The sequence below is a fragment of the Nycticebus coucang genome, chromosome 11, assembly GCF_027406575.1.
Source record: "Nycticebus coucang isolate mNycCou1 chromosome 11, mNycCou1.pri, whole genome shotgun sequence".
Lineage (NCBI taxonomy): Eukaryota > Metazoa > Chordata > Mammalia > Primates > Lorisidae > Nycticebus > Nycticebus coucang.
The window spans coordinates 55,944,008-55,961,731 of NC_069790.1; the positions used below are offsets into that span (position 1 = coordinate 55,944,008).

At 36.7% G+C, this 17,724-nt stretch overlaps 1 protein-coding gene across 11 annotated transcripts in view; it reads right to left on the reverse strand.

Moving 5' to 3' along the window:
* PPP1R9A (protein phosphatase 1 regulatory subunit 9A) overlaps nt 1-17,724 on the reverse strand; it is a 320,283-nt gene that overhangs the window by 61,783 nt on the left and 240,776 nt on the right. For 10 of the 11 annotated variants that reach the window (XM_053553455.1, XM_053553454.1, XM_053553450.1 and 7 more), the window contains one exon: nt 10,966-11,115. The exons of the other annotated variant lie outside the window; for it this stretch is intronic. In XM_053553455.1, coding sequence (XP_053409430.1) covers nt 10,966-11,115 — 150 coding nt within the window. The remainder of the gene's footprint in view (nt 1-10,965; nt 11,116-17,724) is intronic. 11 annotated transcript variants of the gene reach the window in all.

Genomic DNA, 17,724 nt, shown 5'->3' on the forward strand with positions numbered 1-17,724 from the left:
AACCTGGCTTATTGTACCCTCAATGAATCCCCAACAATAAAAAAAAAAAAAAAAAGATTTACGCTCTGAGCTTTGCTTATAAAAAAAAAAAAAGAAATTCTTATCCCAAGCCAGCATTTTGGTTCGTGTAAATGTATACAACAGATGTAGTCACTAATATGTGGGGCAAAGCTAGGTAAAATTGCCAAATAGACCGGGTTGACCTATTCCATATTTCCCATCTCACCAAAAATGGATAATAGAAGACAGCTGAACTCATTAGCAGTTAGGTGAGAACAACTGATAAAAGCTTGGAGCATTATCAAGTACAGCAAAATTTTTGACATATAGAAAAGATGAATGCATTGTGTAAATTCAGACATTGTAAGTTTTCTTAGGACTCATACGGCCTAAAATTATAAATACGTGATTATTTTAATTCTAATTGCACATTAAGAGACCTTCTACAAATCCATCACTTTTTTTGACCAATAAAGCCTCCAAACTACTCTCATTGAGCCCTTTCATTCTATGTACTTGCCTGAACATAAACTTGGCAGTGTCCAAGTTATAAACATCTGACTAACAACTTGTACTTATGAATGAAGCTATTACAGTAAGTCCCCGACTTACAAACATCCAAATGATGTACAGCTTGCACCTACGAATGAAGGATATTATAGGTAATAGGTAAGTGTACCTGTTCCCACTTACAAACAAATGCAACTTAAGAACAAACCTATAGAAACTATCTCATTCATAACCTGGGGGCTGCCTGTAGTAAGAAGCTGTGTCTAGTGAGCATAAGTTGCAGGGTTAAGAATGCCAAAGTCAGGTTTTTAACACTCATCCCATAGTTATTTCCATTCATACTAAATTTCTTACATTTGTAGGCCCCTTTATCTTTTATATCATTTCTCTTGATCATTGCAAATGATTGGGAGGAAGGCAAGACAGACACTGTTAAACTCATTGCTCAGATGAAAAAAGGCTCAGGGAAGTCAAGCAGCTTCTCCAAGTTTCCCAGAGAAGTGGAAATAATCCTGACTCCCAACTGCTGCTACTCCATTCATGATGTATCTAACTGAACCAGCTGCTTGGGATACAGTTCTCATTTAATCTTTACAAAATCCCTGAGGCACATGTCATCACTGTCACCCCTCAGTTGAGAAGTTATTACTCCAATTGGAAACCATGGATCATTACTGACAGGCTCTGAATGCTCAATCAGCCGCTATTATTATCAATAGACCTTAGAAAGAACATCTCCTTCAATATTTGACCATCACTTAGTAACAAGACTATGTGCCAAGTACCACACTGGTCCCCGAGGAAACACAAACATGATGCAGAACCCACCTCCAACAGACTTCAGGGAGACTGTTAAATACCACTTTGTGGCAGAAATTCTCCAGATAACCATGAGGGAAAGGGCAAAGGGAACCTGCTCCTAGATTGCGTTTTCAGTCTTTTATTCCCATACCCAGATCAGGTGACCACAGGGGTTGGTCTGTTTGTCCAGCAGAGGACCCTACTTTCCAGGCACAGTGAGCAGGATTGGCCTGAGATACTTTCATTTCATGAGGAAGATAAAATTGATTTGCAGAAGGTGAAGGAACTTAACAAAAGAAGCGCAGTTGGTCAAATGTTGAGGTTCCTTATTCTGAAGCAATTCTCTAGATTTATGTCAAGAATCAATAACCTTTTCAAAGCACAGGTGTAATGGTTTGCAAGAATGGTCAGGCTGATTAACCGAAGGCGAGGAGGTCTACAGAGCCAGGTAAGAGCAACAGAGTCTGAAAAATGCCTGTTGGAACTTTTGGACTCCAGATAATCTATAATTTGAGAAAAGACTTGGAATGAGGGGACATTAATAGAAAGAAAAAATTAAAGATTTTAACTTATAAGACTGACCTCTTTCATTTTTTTCTGTCGTTCTTAAACACGAATATCATACATACCCACCTCAGGATTTCAGCAAAATAAACATACACATGCCTGCAGAGAACATTAACTCTATTTAACATTCTTCATGTGTACTTGCTGTGTACATTTTCTGTTTATTTTTTCAAAAAGATGAATCTAGAAAATGTACTTATATCACTGAATCAATGTAACCCAAATATAACTGTACTAGAAATAGAAACATCCTTATACAGAAACATAAATAGTGAGACTGAACTTTTTGTATTCTACTTATCCTGCGAAAACATGGAAGACATTTTCTTTTTAAAAGTGATAAATGTCTTTGCAGGAAAGATTTTAAGAGCTCTAGTTTTAGAAAGTTTACAATCAAGAGCAAGGGTGTCTGCTCTTACTTTGCAAAGGCTACATAGTAACAAAAAAGTTGCACAGAACCTTATATAGTAGGTCTGAGCACTGGAATCTGAACGTTTACAAACATCGTTGTCAGTATGTGATTTATGTCTTTCTTACCCAGAATAGTGTAAGTGCCACAGAGGTAGGAATAATAGCCATGTGTGCCTACGTTTTGTTAAAAAGAAGCTTTGCCGCATCTCTTTCTGTAATTTCTGCCCAAAGTTTTATACATGGCACCTATCTTTATATTAACAAAAGTGTTTTTCTCAGGGAATAACGTACGCAAAATGAACTCAAATTAGTTGACTGAACAATATCACAATCTAACCTGAATGGTAATACTTATTGCAGTGGATGGAGTTTAGGACAATATTCTCCACCAAGGTCACTCTTTAAGTACGTACTCATAAACTGGTTATTAATGATAAAAATGCTGGATGTAGTTGATAGATGGTAATTACAGCTCCTTTAAAAAAAAAATCCTGTTTACTGCTAAGTAAACAGTCATTTATAGCTCCTCTTCATGTGAATGGAAAGATCCACACGGATAATCTTATTATTTTTCCATTTATAACTTTCCGAGGTTCTTTTTCATAGACCTAAGTAAATAAGGTAACACACCTTTTAAACTTCATTTTTACCTCAAGAGAAATATGGAGCAGTTTTTACAGAACAGTGGTGAGAGGAGGAACCGGCCTGCCAGTGTGAATGTCAGGGAGCTAGCAGCCCCCGAGGCAAGCTTTCCCTGCTTTCCTCTGAATTACTAGTAAAAAACAAACAAACAAAAACTCATAACCGCAAATGAACACAACAATTAAAAATGACTGTTCCATGAAGTTGAAGTAAGAAAAATCTATTCGAGATTTACTCTGATCATCGGGAGACACTTTGCGCCACCCTCATTGTTTGTCCAATAGGAAAAGTGAACAATCTCTATAGTCTTGTCCAGGAACAGGACTGCAGCCTGCCTGGCTGGCCCGCTCAGTATTCCCTGTTCATTCAGAATGCAACTGTTACAACAGAGAAAGCTCACAGGCTAATATACTTTCAGCTGCAGACCCCAAAGTGCAATAACATGGACAGGGGTGGTCTTAGTAAGCGACTTGGTAGCAGTGAATACTGAAAATTATCTCTTTTAGTTTTTCTTTCTTTTTTTTTTTTTGCAGTGTTGGGCCGGGGCTGGGTTTGAACCCGCCACTTCCTGCATATGGGGCTGGCACCCTACTCCTTTGAGCCACAGGTGCCGCCCTTAGTTCTTTTTTTAACTTGAAGAACTGAGTGGTGAGATTTGGGAATATCTCTCCTTAGTAAGGAGAATTGCCCTTGAGGATAAACTGCTAGAAACAGCAAGTTTGGGCTGGAAACTAGGCACATGAAAATGCCCTCTTGCTAGGCGCTCATGTCTATAATCCTAGTACTCGGGGAGGCCAAGGCAAATGGATTGCCTGAGCTCACCAGTTCAAGACTAGCCTGAGCCTCATCTCTAAAAATAGCCAGGCACTGTGGCGGGAGCCTATAGTCTCAGTTACTTGGGAGGCTGAGGCAAGAGAATTGCTTAAAGCCCAAGAGTTTGAGGTGCTACAAGCTATGACACCACAGCACTCTATTGAGGGAAAAAGGGGGAAAAAAAAAAATAAAGTGCCTCAAAAAAAAAAAGGGCCCTTTTGATGTGGGTCTAAAAGTGAGACTCACAATCAAAAAGTGAATAACTGCCAACTAACACCAAATACAAAAAAAGTTTTTGTTTCATTTCAAGATAAATAAAGAAAAAGCAGGCTGCCTTGGGTCTATTAAAGAATACTACAGATCAAGATAAAGAGATTATCAATCTGAAAACACAAATACGTAAACCTGTGAAAATGATGTGTCCCCTAAGTAAAAAGATATTTTAATGTAACTCTCTGTGCTAGTAGGATGAAGAGAAAGCAAAGTGCGATGGATGAGTAAAGGTTGGACAGAGAGTGAGAAATCTCGGCTTTTAATACGAGCAGCAAGTCATTTAGCAATATTAAGAAGCACAAATGAATTTGAAGTTAAATGCATACTTAATTCTACAGAAAAGAAAATCATTCATGTGACAGGACAAATTTGAGAAACAACTGCAGACAAAAAAAATAGACAAAATAAAACCTTAAAAAGGAAATCAATATGGGTGACAGTGTTTCTAGAAAATGGGGGGGGGACAAAAAGGAAACAAAACAAAAACAAATATAAAACAAAGCCAATTAGAAAGAAAAAAACAATGAAAGGAAGTCTGCTCGAGAAATTGTAATAACTACATTTATTAAATTATAAGGCTAAAAAAATAAAGCATGCCAAGGGCAGCCTGCTGTTAGACTTTTCCTTTAAAATGTGCTTAAAGTATAAAGTTTGCCCTACTACTTCACCAGAAAAGAAGGTTGTGAATCAAATGTTAAACCTAGCTAATTATCATTTCTGTCAGGATAATTAGAATGTCATTCTCGGTATGGGAAGCTCATGACAACTATACCCGCCACAAATAATAAATTACTTAAAGATATACTCTGAGAAATTAAGAAAAATTCAGAACTTAAGAATTCAGAAATTATGCTGCAAAACGAATAACAGTGCTTACTGAATACCCTGAGAATATAACTATGTGTTGTAAATACCATTATAAAGCTAACTGAAAACATAAGTTTTAAAAAAATGTAACAAATAAATTTTAAGAACAATCAAAAACTTCCATATGGAGCAATCAAAATGACACTAATTTGCTCTAAATGTCTAAGGAGAATACTTTTTTAAAAAGTTAAGGATAGGAAAAACCAATAAACATAAAAGAAATATAAAGTGCAAAACAAGATGACAGCAATTAGACTTTGAATAATTATAGCAATAAATTTAAATTGGTCACATTTTCTTATCATATCTGTAAAATTAGAATAAAACAAAGTGCTGCCTATAGGGTTATGTTAAAAGTAATCACATACTTATACACTGGTAGTTATCCAATAAGTACAAAAAAACAAACAAACCAGCATTAAGAATAATAACTCAAATGTATACATAAAAGATAATATTTGTTGTATTTTATATATTTTTACTATGGCATTAAAATAGATAATCGAAGCTATAATATACAAAATGTAATGACGAGCTTTAATTCTACAATGAGTCTTCATTTCTTAGGTTAAACTAAAAAAAAGATTAACAATACAAAAGATCTAAAGCATATAATGTCATTTTTATCACAATTACCTGTATCAATCTACAAACTGTTTCTTTAATTACTCAAGTTGAAGAGAAAATGGAACAGTAAAGACGAAAGATACAGACTCTGAAGTGATGACAACAGGAATGTACATCGAAACTAAACTATGTGGCCGAAGGCATAATAATACAGAGTCGTGATTTTAACCGCTTCTGTATTTAAACAATGAAGTATGACAATAAATCGAGCATTGCTTTTAAGAAGTTAGAATACGCGCAAAGATTCCTGAGGAAAACAGGATGATGGAATAAAGAAAAAGCAAGGTAGAAATGACAGAATTAAGTAGGAGGAAACATCCGGTTTAGGACAACACAGCAAAGTAACAAAAGCCTATTTCCTGTTCTCTTGAATTCAGCTTTAGAGAGCCCCAAAGAGAAAAAAGGAATGCTTATGGGACTTAGGGCCAGCCTCGTCCATTGGTTAACACAAGATGTGTGAGAAACTCTTAAGAGACAGAGCACAGATGTTTTCACACGTCTTTGGGAAACACATCTGAAACAGGAGAGCACCAGTAACCAGAAATAAAGGACAGCAATTTAGTTAGTCTTTAATCTTGTCCACACAACCTGGTAAGGAGGTAAGTCAGAGATGGCCCAGCCATAGTCTGATGCTTGGACCTCCTGTTCACTACCTCAACCTTTGGTGCCACGTGGTAGGTAAATCAGGGCAATACCAGAATCCCATTTTAGTTAGACAGTGTAAGCGAGCTTCAACTACTTGTGCAGAAGGTTTACCCATAAATATATTTAACAAAAACTTCTGAAATATAAAAAGTTGGCAATGAGAAGAGAAGCAGAGGAGAATATACTATGGTTATTATTTTGTTAAATGCTGAAGATATAGAGAGTGATCTGTTCTATATATTGCTAGGAAAAAATAACCTAAGACTGGGTCAAAGTCAGTCAGAGTAATGAATCAAAAATGTCTAACTCGTAAGCAGCAGATAAAAATTTGGTGTGGCCAGTACAGTAGCTCATGGCTAAAATCCTACCACTCTCAGAGGCCAAGGCCGGTGGATTGCCTGAGTTCAGGAGTTTGAGACCAGCCTAAGCAAGAGCAAGGCTCCATCTCTGCTAAAAATAGCATTGTGAGCCTGTAGTCCCAGCTACTCAGAACGCTGAGGCAAGAGGATCTTTTGAGCCCAAGAGTTTGAGATTGCTGTGAGCTGTGAAGCCATGACACTCTACCCAGGGTGAAAGAGTAAGACACTGTCTCAAAAAAAAAAAAAAAGAAGAAGAAGAAGAAAAAGAAAAGAAAATGTGGTGTATCTGATGGCAAGTAGGTAGAAATATTTTTTAAAAAGCAAGAAGAAAGCATAGACAGTGCAAATGTAAAATAAAGTGGCTGGCATACTGTGGATCAATTAAACTCATTAACTAACTCAAAAAGACCCCCAGAGTAGTACAAAAATAAGATGTGGAAATAGGTTGCCAAAAGGAAATATACTTAAACCAAAACATAGAGTGGATGAAAATAAAATGATTAAAAAAAAATAGATGCTGTAAAGAAAATATAACACAAAAGAAATCCACTGTTGCATTTTCGCTATCAGGCAAAATGGAATTGGGGGCAAAATGCATCAGAGGGCAAGAGAGATGTTACAATAAATCAAGAAGTTGTAATAAACCTGAACATCTGTGCAGCTAACAGCAAAGATTTAAACAACAGTAGCTGGTGATTTTAATACGTGCCTTTCAGAATTGGTAAATCAAGCAGACAAAATCTAAGCCATGTTCTAGAAGAAAGGTATGTGTTTGTATTATTAACCTTATCTGAACATAAAAAAGATATAAACTTCATACCCAAGCATAGAATATGTATGCTTTTTGCATATACAGGGTATATTAAAGTATATTTAATATTAAAATTAATATTAAAGCTGTTTATGAATCCAGCTACAAACTCTTCCACAAACACTATCTAACTGCAGTTATGCTTTCTAATCAGAGGGTAATAAAGTTAAAACCTAATAACAAAGTATAGCAAAATAAAGTTCCATATGTCTGGAAGGTAAAAAATATACTACTATGTAATTCTTGTGTTAAAAAGGAAATTACAGGGCGGCACCTGTGGCTCAGCGGGTAGGGCGCCGGTCCCATATGCCGGAGGTGGCGGGTTTAAACCCAGCCCCGGCCAAAAAAAAAAAAGGAAATTACATATAAAAGAGCATTCTACATATAAAAAGTTATTAACATGTAGCTAAAGCAATATTCAGAAATATTGTACTTATTAGAATGTAAGAGTTATAAATGTACTGACTGAAATTGATCAACATCAAAAAAGAAGAAGGAAGAAAAATAAAGATACTGGTATTTCTTTTTATTAAGAAGAAACAATTAGAAACTTAAAAACTAACACGATAGATACAATAATAGTAAAAAAGTAAAAAAAAATTCAAATTTAAAAAGGAAGGGTAACTAATTACAGATATAAAATACTTCGATACTTTGAAAATTATTTATAAAAATCTAAGTTGATAAATACAAAGCATAGAGGAAATATATAAACTTCTTTAAAAATAAAAAGTATCAAAATTATCCCGTCAAAATCAAAAACTTGATAGAATTACAGCTATTATAAAAGATATTTAAAATCTTCCTGCACAAATACGCAGATGGTTTTAACTAAGTAATAACAAACTTTAAGGAAAAGAAATTTCTATCTTACACAAATCATTCAAGTCTCTGATTAAAGCCATTTCTGAAAATAGGAATACAGAGAAAACTTCCTAAATTATACTGAAGCTAATACAATCTTCATGTCAGCTTTTGATTAACCCATTTTAGTCATATTTTCTGATACTATAGCTGAACATTTATGTAACTAATAGAAGTTACTATAAAATTTTAGAGAGGATCAGAAAAAATATTTGGATTAAACAAATATATTCCATGAACTCAAATTAAAAGATTCAACGTCATAAAAATGATAGTTCCCTTCCCTGCAAATTAATTTACTAGTTTAAGGTAATTACAATAAAAATGTAAAAGAGTATTTAGAGAAATGGGTAAATAAGCATCTAATAAAAATGCTAGCTAACCTATCAACCATTTGGAAAATTAAATATGGACTTGTCTTATTTTACGCCACAAACTCCAGTACATGATTGACACCATTCATTCACAAAATATTTAACTACTAACTGTATACCAAAAACTGTGCAAAGATGAGGATATGACAGTGAGCAAAAACGTAGGAGCTCAGAGTCTAGTAGGAAGATAGATGATAAAGCCAAAGCAGGACTGATTGAGATGTCAGTCTGATGTGTTTTGCCCAAGTGTTATAACCCACGTTTTTACTTATAAAGTAATAAAAGAACTTTGTAATATGAGACTTCATAAAGACTCCAGTACGTCATGACCCTCCACACTCACCCCAGGCTTTGTGCATAATCCTGTAAAAAATACCCAGTGCTGGACAGTAATGAGACATGTATATTTATCACATAAAGAAGTTTGAGATGGTGATGACAGTGTACAAGATACAAATGCCATAAAGAAACACAGTTGACAGCATGGCCATCTCCTAAAGAAATGAACATATTCACATTAAATATAAAACAAAAGAGGATAAAAGAATCCCAAGTAGAATGATGTGATATTTGCATGCTCTTGAGATGGCGACAAACTTCCAATTCTTAAAAACCAAAATTAAAACAAAGCTACAGACTCAGTTTAGTCAGGTTAAACATACGTCAGCCATTGTACATAGAATGGGTCCAGATCATGCAGCTGGGTACACTAGGTTCAGTACAGTTTTCTACAAAGGGCCAGATAGCAAATAATTTAGAATTTTCAGGTCCTATCGTCTCTGTTGCAACTACTCAACTTTACTGTTGTAGCATGAAATCAGCTACAAGCAATAAAGAAAGAGATGGGCATGGTCGTGCTCGAATAAAACTTTATTTACAAGACATAGGCTGGAGATTTTGACAATGTTTCATAGTTTGCCAACCCCTGGTCTAGATCACACAGTTGTCTATATAATGGTTCACACTTAAAACATTTTTTATGGAGCTTTGAGTCCTTGCCTCAGTTCAGAAATTGGAGGATATAGCCGTCCATGTGTTGTTTCTACTTTTTAAACACTTTAGCTTCTGTGAAAGAATGTAGACTCTTCTTCCAGCTCAATTATCTACCAAAGACCAGGGGCCATACTCACCTGGCAATATGAAAGAGCTTTATTACAGACTTTTGCCAGGGCATACATACTACCTTAACTCACTGCCTCCAGTATTTATTACAGTTGGGTTCACAGAACACATTCAAGGGAGATTTTTTAAAGAACAAGTTGTCTATCTACTCTTCTAGATAACCGACATTCTCCAAATAAACCAGAGATGCAGAGCAACAGGTGCCTAGATTATACCTCTTTCTTCCACTTAGCCACTTCCTGCAGGACTTCTCTTTTTCTGCCTTGCTCTTGGGTTTGAAGCTACCAGTTAATTTAGAAAGTCTATTAGAAATGAGGACGTTGTAAATAATGACACGTTTGTCTTCAACACTGGAGGTTAATCTCCCAAAACAATGAAGAATGAAGTGCTTGGGGAGGCATTCATCACCGTTTCTGTTTTACACGCTGGGGTTCTACATGGTAATGTGGAAGAAGAGTTTACATAGTTATCTGCACCCAGCCATGCAGGACCTACTCTTGGCCCTTCTCTGATGCACCTGACCTAGGGGACCTGATCTCCTCGGACTCTGAGACTGCGTCCCCCAACTCCCTTGCCTGGGTTTGGGCTAAGAGAAGCATTAGCAAGGGAAGGAAAGCAGGTCCAAGGTATTTACTACCCTTGCCCCCAGGATGTAGCTGTTAGCAGGGGCTACACCTTATAAGGCTGTGGATGTTGAACAGCCCTCCTTCAGAATGAGCAGGATGGGCAGCTCTCTCTCCCTCTTTAGCTATTAAGCAAAAAGATGGTAACAGTTTCCTGCTGCTGCCAATCCCTGTGCACTTTACCACCCTCGTTAGCTCTATTAACTCTGTTCAAAGTCCGTACATTATACTCTCTTCAATTACACCCTTTGAGTAAGCCATCTGATGCTTATTAGGAACCTGTCTATTTCAGGAAAAGAAAGAAAAGAGAGGCTTTTTAGAAAATCACTGCCTTAGAGGAAAGCTTATCATCAGGTATCAAAAATTCTGTAAAACTGAAAAAATTACAACTTGAACTTACCACAGAACGGCACATTTAAGTTATAACTTGAAATTAGATATGTTGTAAATTGCCACTCTGACAAATAAGCATTTAAATCAACGATTATGGAAAGAGATCTACTTAAACTCTACTTTGAAATTCAATGAGACTTAGGACAATTTGTTATTAAAATACCATCATTTAAAATCGACTCTTCTTAATGTATCATTCAAACAAAAATACATAATAATGAAATGCACGAGCATGAAAAATATTCTGCAGGTCAGCATCATACCTCTTTGAACTTGTGACTGAGCTTGGCTATGTCCAGGTCAGATGGGGAAAACATGTCCTCATTCTCCGGCAGCTCAAAGACTTCAATGGCACTGCCAGGAAGAACAGGTCCTACCTCATCCTCATCTTCGTCTGTGGCATATTCTCCTGTCTGAAAGGAAGAGGATTTCAGAAATCCAGCTGTCCTTACCCCAAGTGGAGGTGGGTTATTTGAAAATATTTCATAAAAGAGAAGTAAAACATGTCACCAAATGGTAAAAGTGTAAGTAGGCTTTTAAGTCAAGCATGCCTCATGCAGCCAATGTTATAAACAAATGTTAGTTCAAAGATCCAAAGTGACAAATCTATGCTATACACAAGTGCATTTCTAAAAATCTAACAGCATCAGTAGCATCTTTAGCATAGAAATAAGAGTTGTGTTTTATTTTCAATCTGAGTGAGTATCAGATGGTTTTACTAAATAAAATTATGATGCTAAGGAAAATAAGTAATGTCTTCAAATTCCCACCTCTTGTGTGAATCAGTCACCCAACACTGGGAGTCAGGAAGAGGACGGAGGAGTCCAAAGATTCGTAAAGCTGGAAGGAACCTTAAGTAAACCTTACAAAGGTTTAGCAGATTCTCCTAAGAGTTCATCAGTTCTGTCTTGTCCTCTTTGTTAAATATTGTAGTGGTTAACCAGTGAGCTCAAGGATAAACAAAGGCTTCTAACTCACAGCCTGCACATGTGTATTATTTTGCCTGCTGGGTACTTGTATTTTGTCAACATGAAAAACAAAAAGATTTCACATGAAGTCCTTTCTTGAGAAAGCCAAAGACCTGACAATATAGGCACATGGTGACATGATGAAAATTGGCCAGAGTTAGTAGCGGCTGACCCTTGTAGATGGGTCGTACACTTTCCAATACGCTGTAACTTCCCTAACTTCATTTTGTTCTACATGGTTAGTGTCCCTCCTTTATAATACCTGCAGGTCTCTGTTGGTACTTGAGTTCACGACCTCTGGAATAAATGTTCCTCTTCACACTAACTTCCTTAACATTATTAGAAAGTAGCTCCTCTCCTGGCAGCATCAGGCTATGAGACTATAATTCAAAATAATTGTTTGAAATCTATACCTTATGATATAATTTAAAAATAAATCACTGATTCACAGGGTTAAAAAGACAAAGTTCATTTAATTCGTGCCTGATCCTCCAGGTAGTCCTTTATTTAACACATAAAACACAGATAGGAATTTATATTGCTTTAAAAAAAACCTTTCATAAACACTTTACTGAATGATCTATTCCCTTGATTAAATAGGCTCAGCATCTGATTGCTGGTTTTTTCTTTGGGTTCTGTACTATATTCTTCTTGCTAAAGCTGAAAGTCTTGCTAAAGTTGAAACCCTTTATTTTATTATTTTTTTGTCCATATTTGCAGATGAAGAAAATCTGGTCATTAACTCGAATGTAATAATTCCCAATGTCTGCAAGAACATTGTTAAATTGTCTTCAGATTTCCTCTTTTTCAATAAAATAATTCTAGTTGCCTCGAATTGCATTGCCTGTAATTGTCTTTGTGGTTATACTCTGACTCTGGCTTCAAGTTCTTCACATTTCTTTAAGTTGCAGAGCCTGGAAGTAGATACAACTTCTAATAGAAAATCCGGGGGCCGCTGACCTGAGGACACAGCACACACAGCTTCAGTGTCCCTTAGACTCTGCTTCCTACACAGAACTTATGATCATGAAGACCTTGACTTTGGCGGCATTTGTGTATAGAAGTAAGCTCAGAGTATTTCATGCAGAGCAGTGGTTTTCTAAACTACGAGTTCAGACAATTAAGTTCACAAACTCATCCTAGAAAAAAAGTGCTAGATACCTCATTGATGAATATCACTACAGTCACCTTCAAAGTACTTCCCTTGGGAAGCTATGCACCAGTGCCAGGGCCTAGTCTACCCTGCAAAGCACTTTTTCTAGATGAGTTCGCAAATTTAGTTGTCAGACCTTTTACTACAACAGCTGTGATGGCCATTCTAGAAAAAGAGTTCCAAAATGGCCTATAAATTCCAGTGATATTAATTAATAGGAATATAGTAAGGTTGGTAAATAAACAATCTCAAGATACCTTCTTGAAAGTTTTCATGAAGAAGTATAAAACTACACTTGCTTTTAACACTATAATTACAACTAATAGCAAAGCCAAGCCTTTATTATGAAGGCTTAAAACAGGTATATAAAATTCAATTCTATATAATCAGTTTGATGAATAGAATCAAACGACTCAAGAAAATCTTAAGCTAAATTTAAAGTCTGACTAAGCCTTTACATGTGGCACATTTTAAATACAACATGAAATGAACAATTTGATTTCCCTTTGCCAGCTTAAAAATAAGTGCTTGTTCACTATACGTGAGGGTGTTAATACAAATTTGTGCCTAAGGATGGGGCCTTTCGTAACAGGATCTCAACAAGTATTTTTAATAAATCCAAGAATTCTAACTGCATTTGCTTGGTAACATCTAGAACTTCCTAAGGAGGTTTTATCAAGAAACTGCACTATTGTCACTTGTCAGAAGGCAGACTTCTATCAGATACATCTTTAACAAACTTACACTGAATAATAGGATGTAAGAATATAAAGCATAGGTAATTCTTACCTCTAACCACAGTTCTGGCCTTGTCATCCATATGTACTTTAATTATCAAAATTGTCTTCATAAATGTAAGTTAATAATTCTTGATTCTTTTGTTGAATTAGCCAGTCTCCTCTCTCTCACGATACCCAAATTACCTGTCATCTTGCTAAAATTCTTATCATTCATCTTTCCATTTACTAATGTTTTCTCTCCGACTAGCCTTAGAAGCATCCTAAGGACAAATATGGCTTTCACTGCCTTGATGCTACTTATTATTTCTTACATGCTATGGATAGGGTGTTTAAACACTATGTTATCACTCTCTCGATGACCATCAGACAGTCCCACCCTGACTAGGCTTCAGGATACACTTATTGCAGAATCTCATAAATATCTGCAAATGAAAAAGTTATTCTTAGTGGACTAAGAATTATTGCTTCTTCTGATTTCATTCTTTTTTGGGGGGGAATAGAAATTATTTTTATGGTTACACTGCAAGTAAAATAAATGACATGAAATTTGTTAAGAGAATGTTGTAAACCTCAAAACTAGACTGGATCCCAAAAAACTTTGCTATAACAAAGTATTTCCATTGGTATCCAACTCTTTCTTCTATTTTTGGCCAAATTCAGAATCTTGCAAGTAACCAGAGACTCTTGAAATTCTTTGTCCCAACTCACAAATCCACTTCAAATGTGGCAGGAACAGCTCTGAGGGTAAACTATGACAGAAAAAGTAAATATTCCCTTTCATGTCCTTACCCACTTTATTGATTAAAATCATATACTTTTTAATAGCCCCATAAAAAGGGGGGGAATGAAGAACAATCCTTTTGAAACTTATTGTGTGCCAAGCATTGCACATTCCTCAAGGACTGTGTGACATGGGTTTATTGTACTATTTATCTTAATTTTAGGAAACCAAGACTTGGGACTTGACCTAAGGTCCAACAATTAGTTAAGTTGTTGAAGCTAAATTTACATATCCCAAAGCTCTTTCTTCTAAGCTATGTTGCTTCCAGTCTATAGAAACTAAAGCTTTGCGGGAGGGCAGGGGTGGGGTGGGGATTGGGAATACATTTCTTTCCTGTTTCCCCAACCCAAAACCCTGGTGCATAATCTGTTGAGTTTCACCTTCCACAACTTTGAACATTATCGTTCAATTTACTTTGAAGATTTCCACCTGTGTCTACCGGTCTCTCAAAGTTCTAGTCCTTTCTCTCCCTTTAAAAGGATGGGGAGCAATAGTTGGTGGGTTAATTATAATATAGAGCAAAATCCTTGAAAAACGAACACACACATACCCTATTTTATGGCTACTTAAATCACAGAAGTATTAATTTATTTGTCTTTTAATCTCAGAGTTCATTCTTCCTGTTGGCTTATGAGTCTGATGTTTCGCACACTCTTCAATAAGCCAACCACAACATATAGTCTATAAAATTATTGTAGGGCCTTTACAATGGATGGAAAACAATCCTTGCAAGGCAAAATGGGCACAACATTACTCTAGATATTTATGGTTTTCTCCTGTCTTTTACACCCTCTGTCACTTTTTTTTTTTTTTGAGCTATCAGTCTTTATTACAGCTTCCCAAAGCATTACCTCCAGATACATACTACATCAGCACCCTTAATATTTTATTAAATAACACAATTACAATAATAGTATAGACAACAGGTTTTGCCTCTTGGTAAGCACTAAACTTTTGACTCATGGCTGATTTAGTATGGAGACTTACTACCCTGTTTCCCCGAAAATAAGACAGTGTCTTATTTTAAGGTGTGCTCCCAAAGATGCGCTAGGTCTTATTTTCAGGGGACGTCTTATCTTTCCTGTAAGTAGGTCTTATTTTCGGAGGATGTCTTATTTTCAGGTAAACAGGGTAGAGCCCGGAACACTCATGAAAGCTGAAGATATCAGTCTAAGTTTTACAAAAGGAACCGAGAGTAACTATTGATGAGAAAGTTAGCTTCAATTACTTCACCTATAAAGTGAAGACAGAATAGTTCCTTTGCATAACAAGGTTGTCACATTAAGGTAGATGCTGCTTGAGTATTTAACTAAAGGTCTGGCACATGCCAGGTGCTCACAACAAGTGATCTCTGTTGTGAGTACTGCTGGAACCAATACCGTAAGCCTCTCCAAGCTATGCCTTGTAACTTTGCTATGCTTGGGTCTCCTAAGTTCCTACCAGACGTTAATGCATGAAATCTCTGAAGTAAAACTCTTCCCTTGCCTAAACATGCTCCTTTTCTCATATTCCCATTTGTGGAGTAGGGACCAGTTTCTACCCAAACCCAGGGAAAATTCTATGCTTCTGTTCTCCCCACTTACTGGCCTCCACCTACCCAGCGATCCAAGATGAACATCTTGTGATACTGCTACCAGCAAGCCTTTCCTAATCTACTCCTTTTTATTCCTACGGGATGCCTCACATCACTCATTAACACTTAGATGTTTTTATATCTGCCCTCTCCCCTCAACTTCTTTTGTCCGAAAGTTCCTGGAGAGTGCCAGGTACAATTTATCCCTGCAATCCCGGCATGACCGGGACATTGCTTGGCATATAGTGGACACTAAACAAATGTTTGCTGAATAAATTCAAACAGTTGTAGTCACATCTGCACAGCACGGCGGGGCCTGATTTTCCTGTTAATCTCAGCTTTCCGGCATGAAATATAGTGAAACGCAGCTGCAGCTGGGGCCCAAATGACCCTTCTGGGGATTTTCTCTTGTTGTTAGGTTCAACCACCAGCAGTAATTTTTGCTGTAGCAATGTTTGCTCTGGTAAATTCAGGGAAACTAAATGGTGCTAATCATAAAAATAGCCTTAATTATGCAGTTTTTGTTAGAATTTGTTTATTGGATTTGAATTTGGTTCTATGTATTTTCAGACTCAGTTCTGTAAGAGAACAGAAGAGAGTTGTTTCTTCTCTGGAAGAAAAAGACCTCAAGCTTACACTTACTGTTTTAAATTCCTAAATCTGCACCAACCATCCAGATGGCTCTCGGTAAAAGCATCCCCTTCTCTGCACAGGCATCTCTCTTTCCATTTTTTGTCAGTGACTTCTGCGTGTCCTAGTTTTGTAATGACAGTCCACTTAGTCTCCTTGAATGTCACGTGCTCGTTTACAGAATGGGAATAACAGCACCTTCTTCCAGAGGCTGTTCTGGGAATGCATAGAGGTAATTATCTTCAAAGAGTTCATCATAGTGCCTAAAATACACTAACTGACCACATTTATGACTATGATTATCTTCAACATTTCTTGTTTCTTCAAAACAACACCATAAAATATGGTCATAAAAAAACGTGGGCTCTGGGGTTGCAAAGACCAGGACCCCCAAACAGAAAAAACTCCATGTCGCAGCTGCACGATCGTGGGCAAGTCATTGTGCTTGTATCTTTTGTGGTCTCCTCGTCTATAAAATGGTGTCAAAGATAACAATCTCATATGCAGAGAACTTAAAGAAATAAAATATGCAAAATATCCAATATGATGCCTGGCCCATCGTATACATTCATTTCGCCCCCAATTCATCAACTCATTCAAAATTTTCTATCAATCTTTTGTTCTCAGAATGTTTCCTAATTTTCCTTTTTTAGTCTATTCTGATTGTCCAGTCACCGCATCAAGAAACATCTAAAATCTATGTGTTGATCACTGATATGTGTTCCCTTGCCTTCAGGCTTTCAGCTTCATAGGTCATTGGGGATACTGCTGATGATTATTCTTTCTCAAATCCCAAGCAATAAAATCTTGCCAATATGATCTTTTCCAACAACTCAAACTCATCTTTTCCTTCTTAAAATTTTCTAGCAATTGTGGTAATTCATAAGTTAGCACCTGAGTTTACATTAAAGTCTTTTTGGTGTTTTCTCCCTTCCTTTTGGAAAGTATATTCCAAAATCAGGGACTCTATTTCCTGTATTGGTGGGTAGACTCTAAAATGACCCCAAGTGTTCCCTGCTTCCTAGAAATTCATGCCCCTGTTTTATCCCCTCCCTCTGAGTGTGGGCTGGACCTAGTGAATGACTTTTTTTTTTTAGACAGAGTCTTATTACACCGCCCTGGGTAGAGTGCTGCGGCAACACAGCTCACAGCAACCTCGAACTCGGGCCCAAGCGAT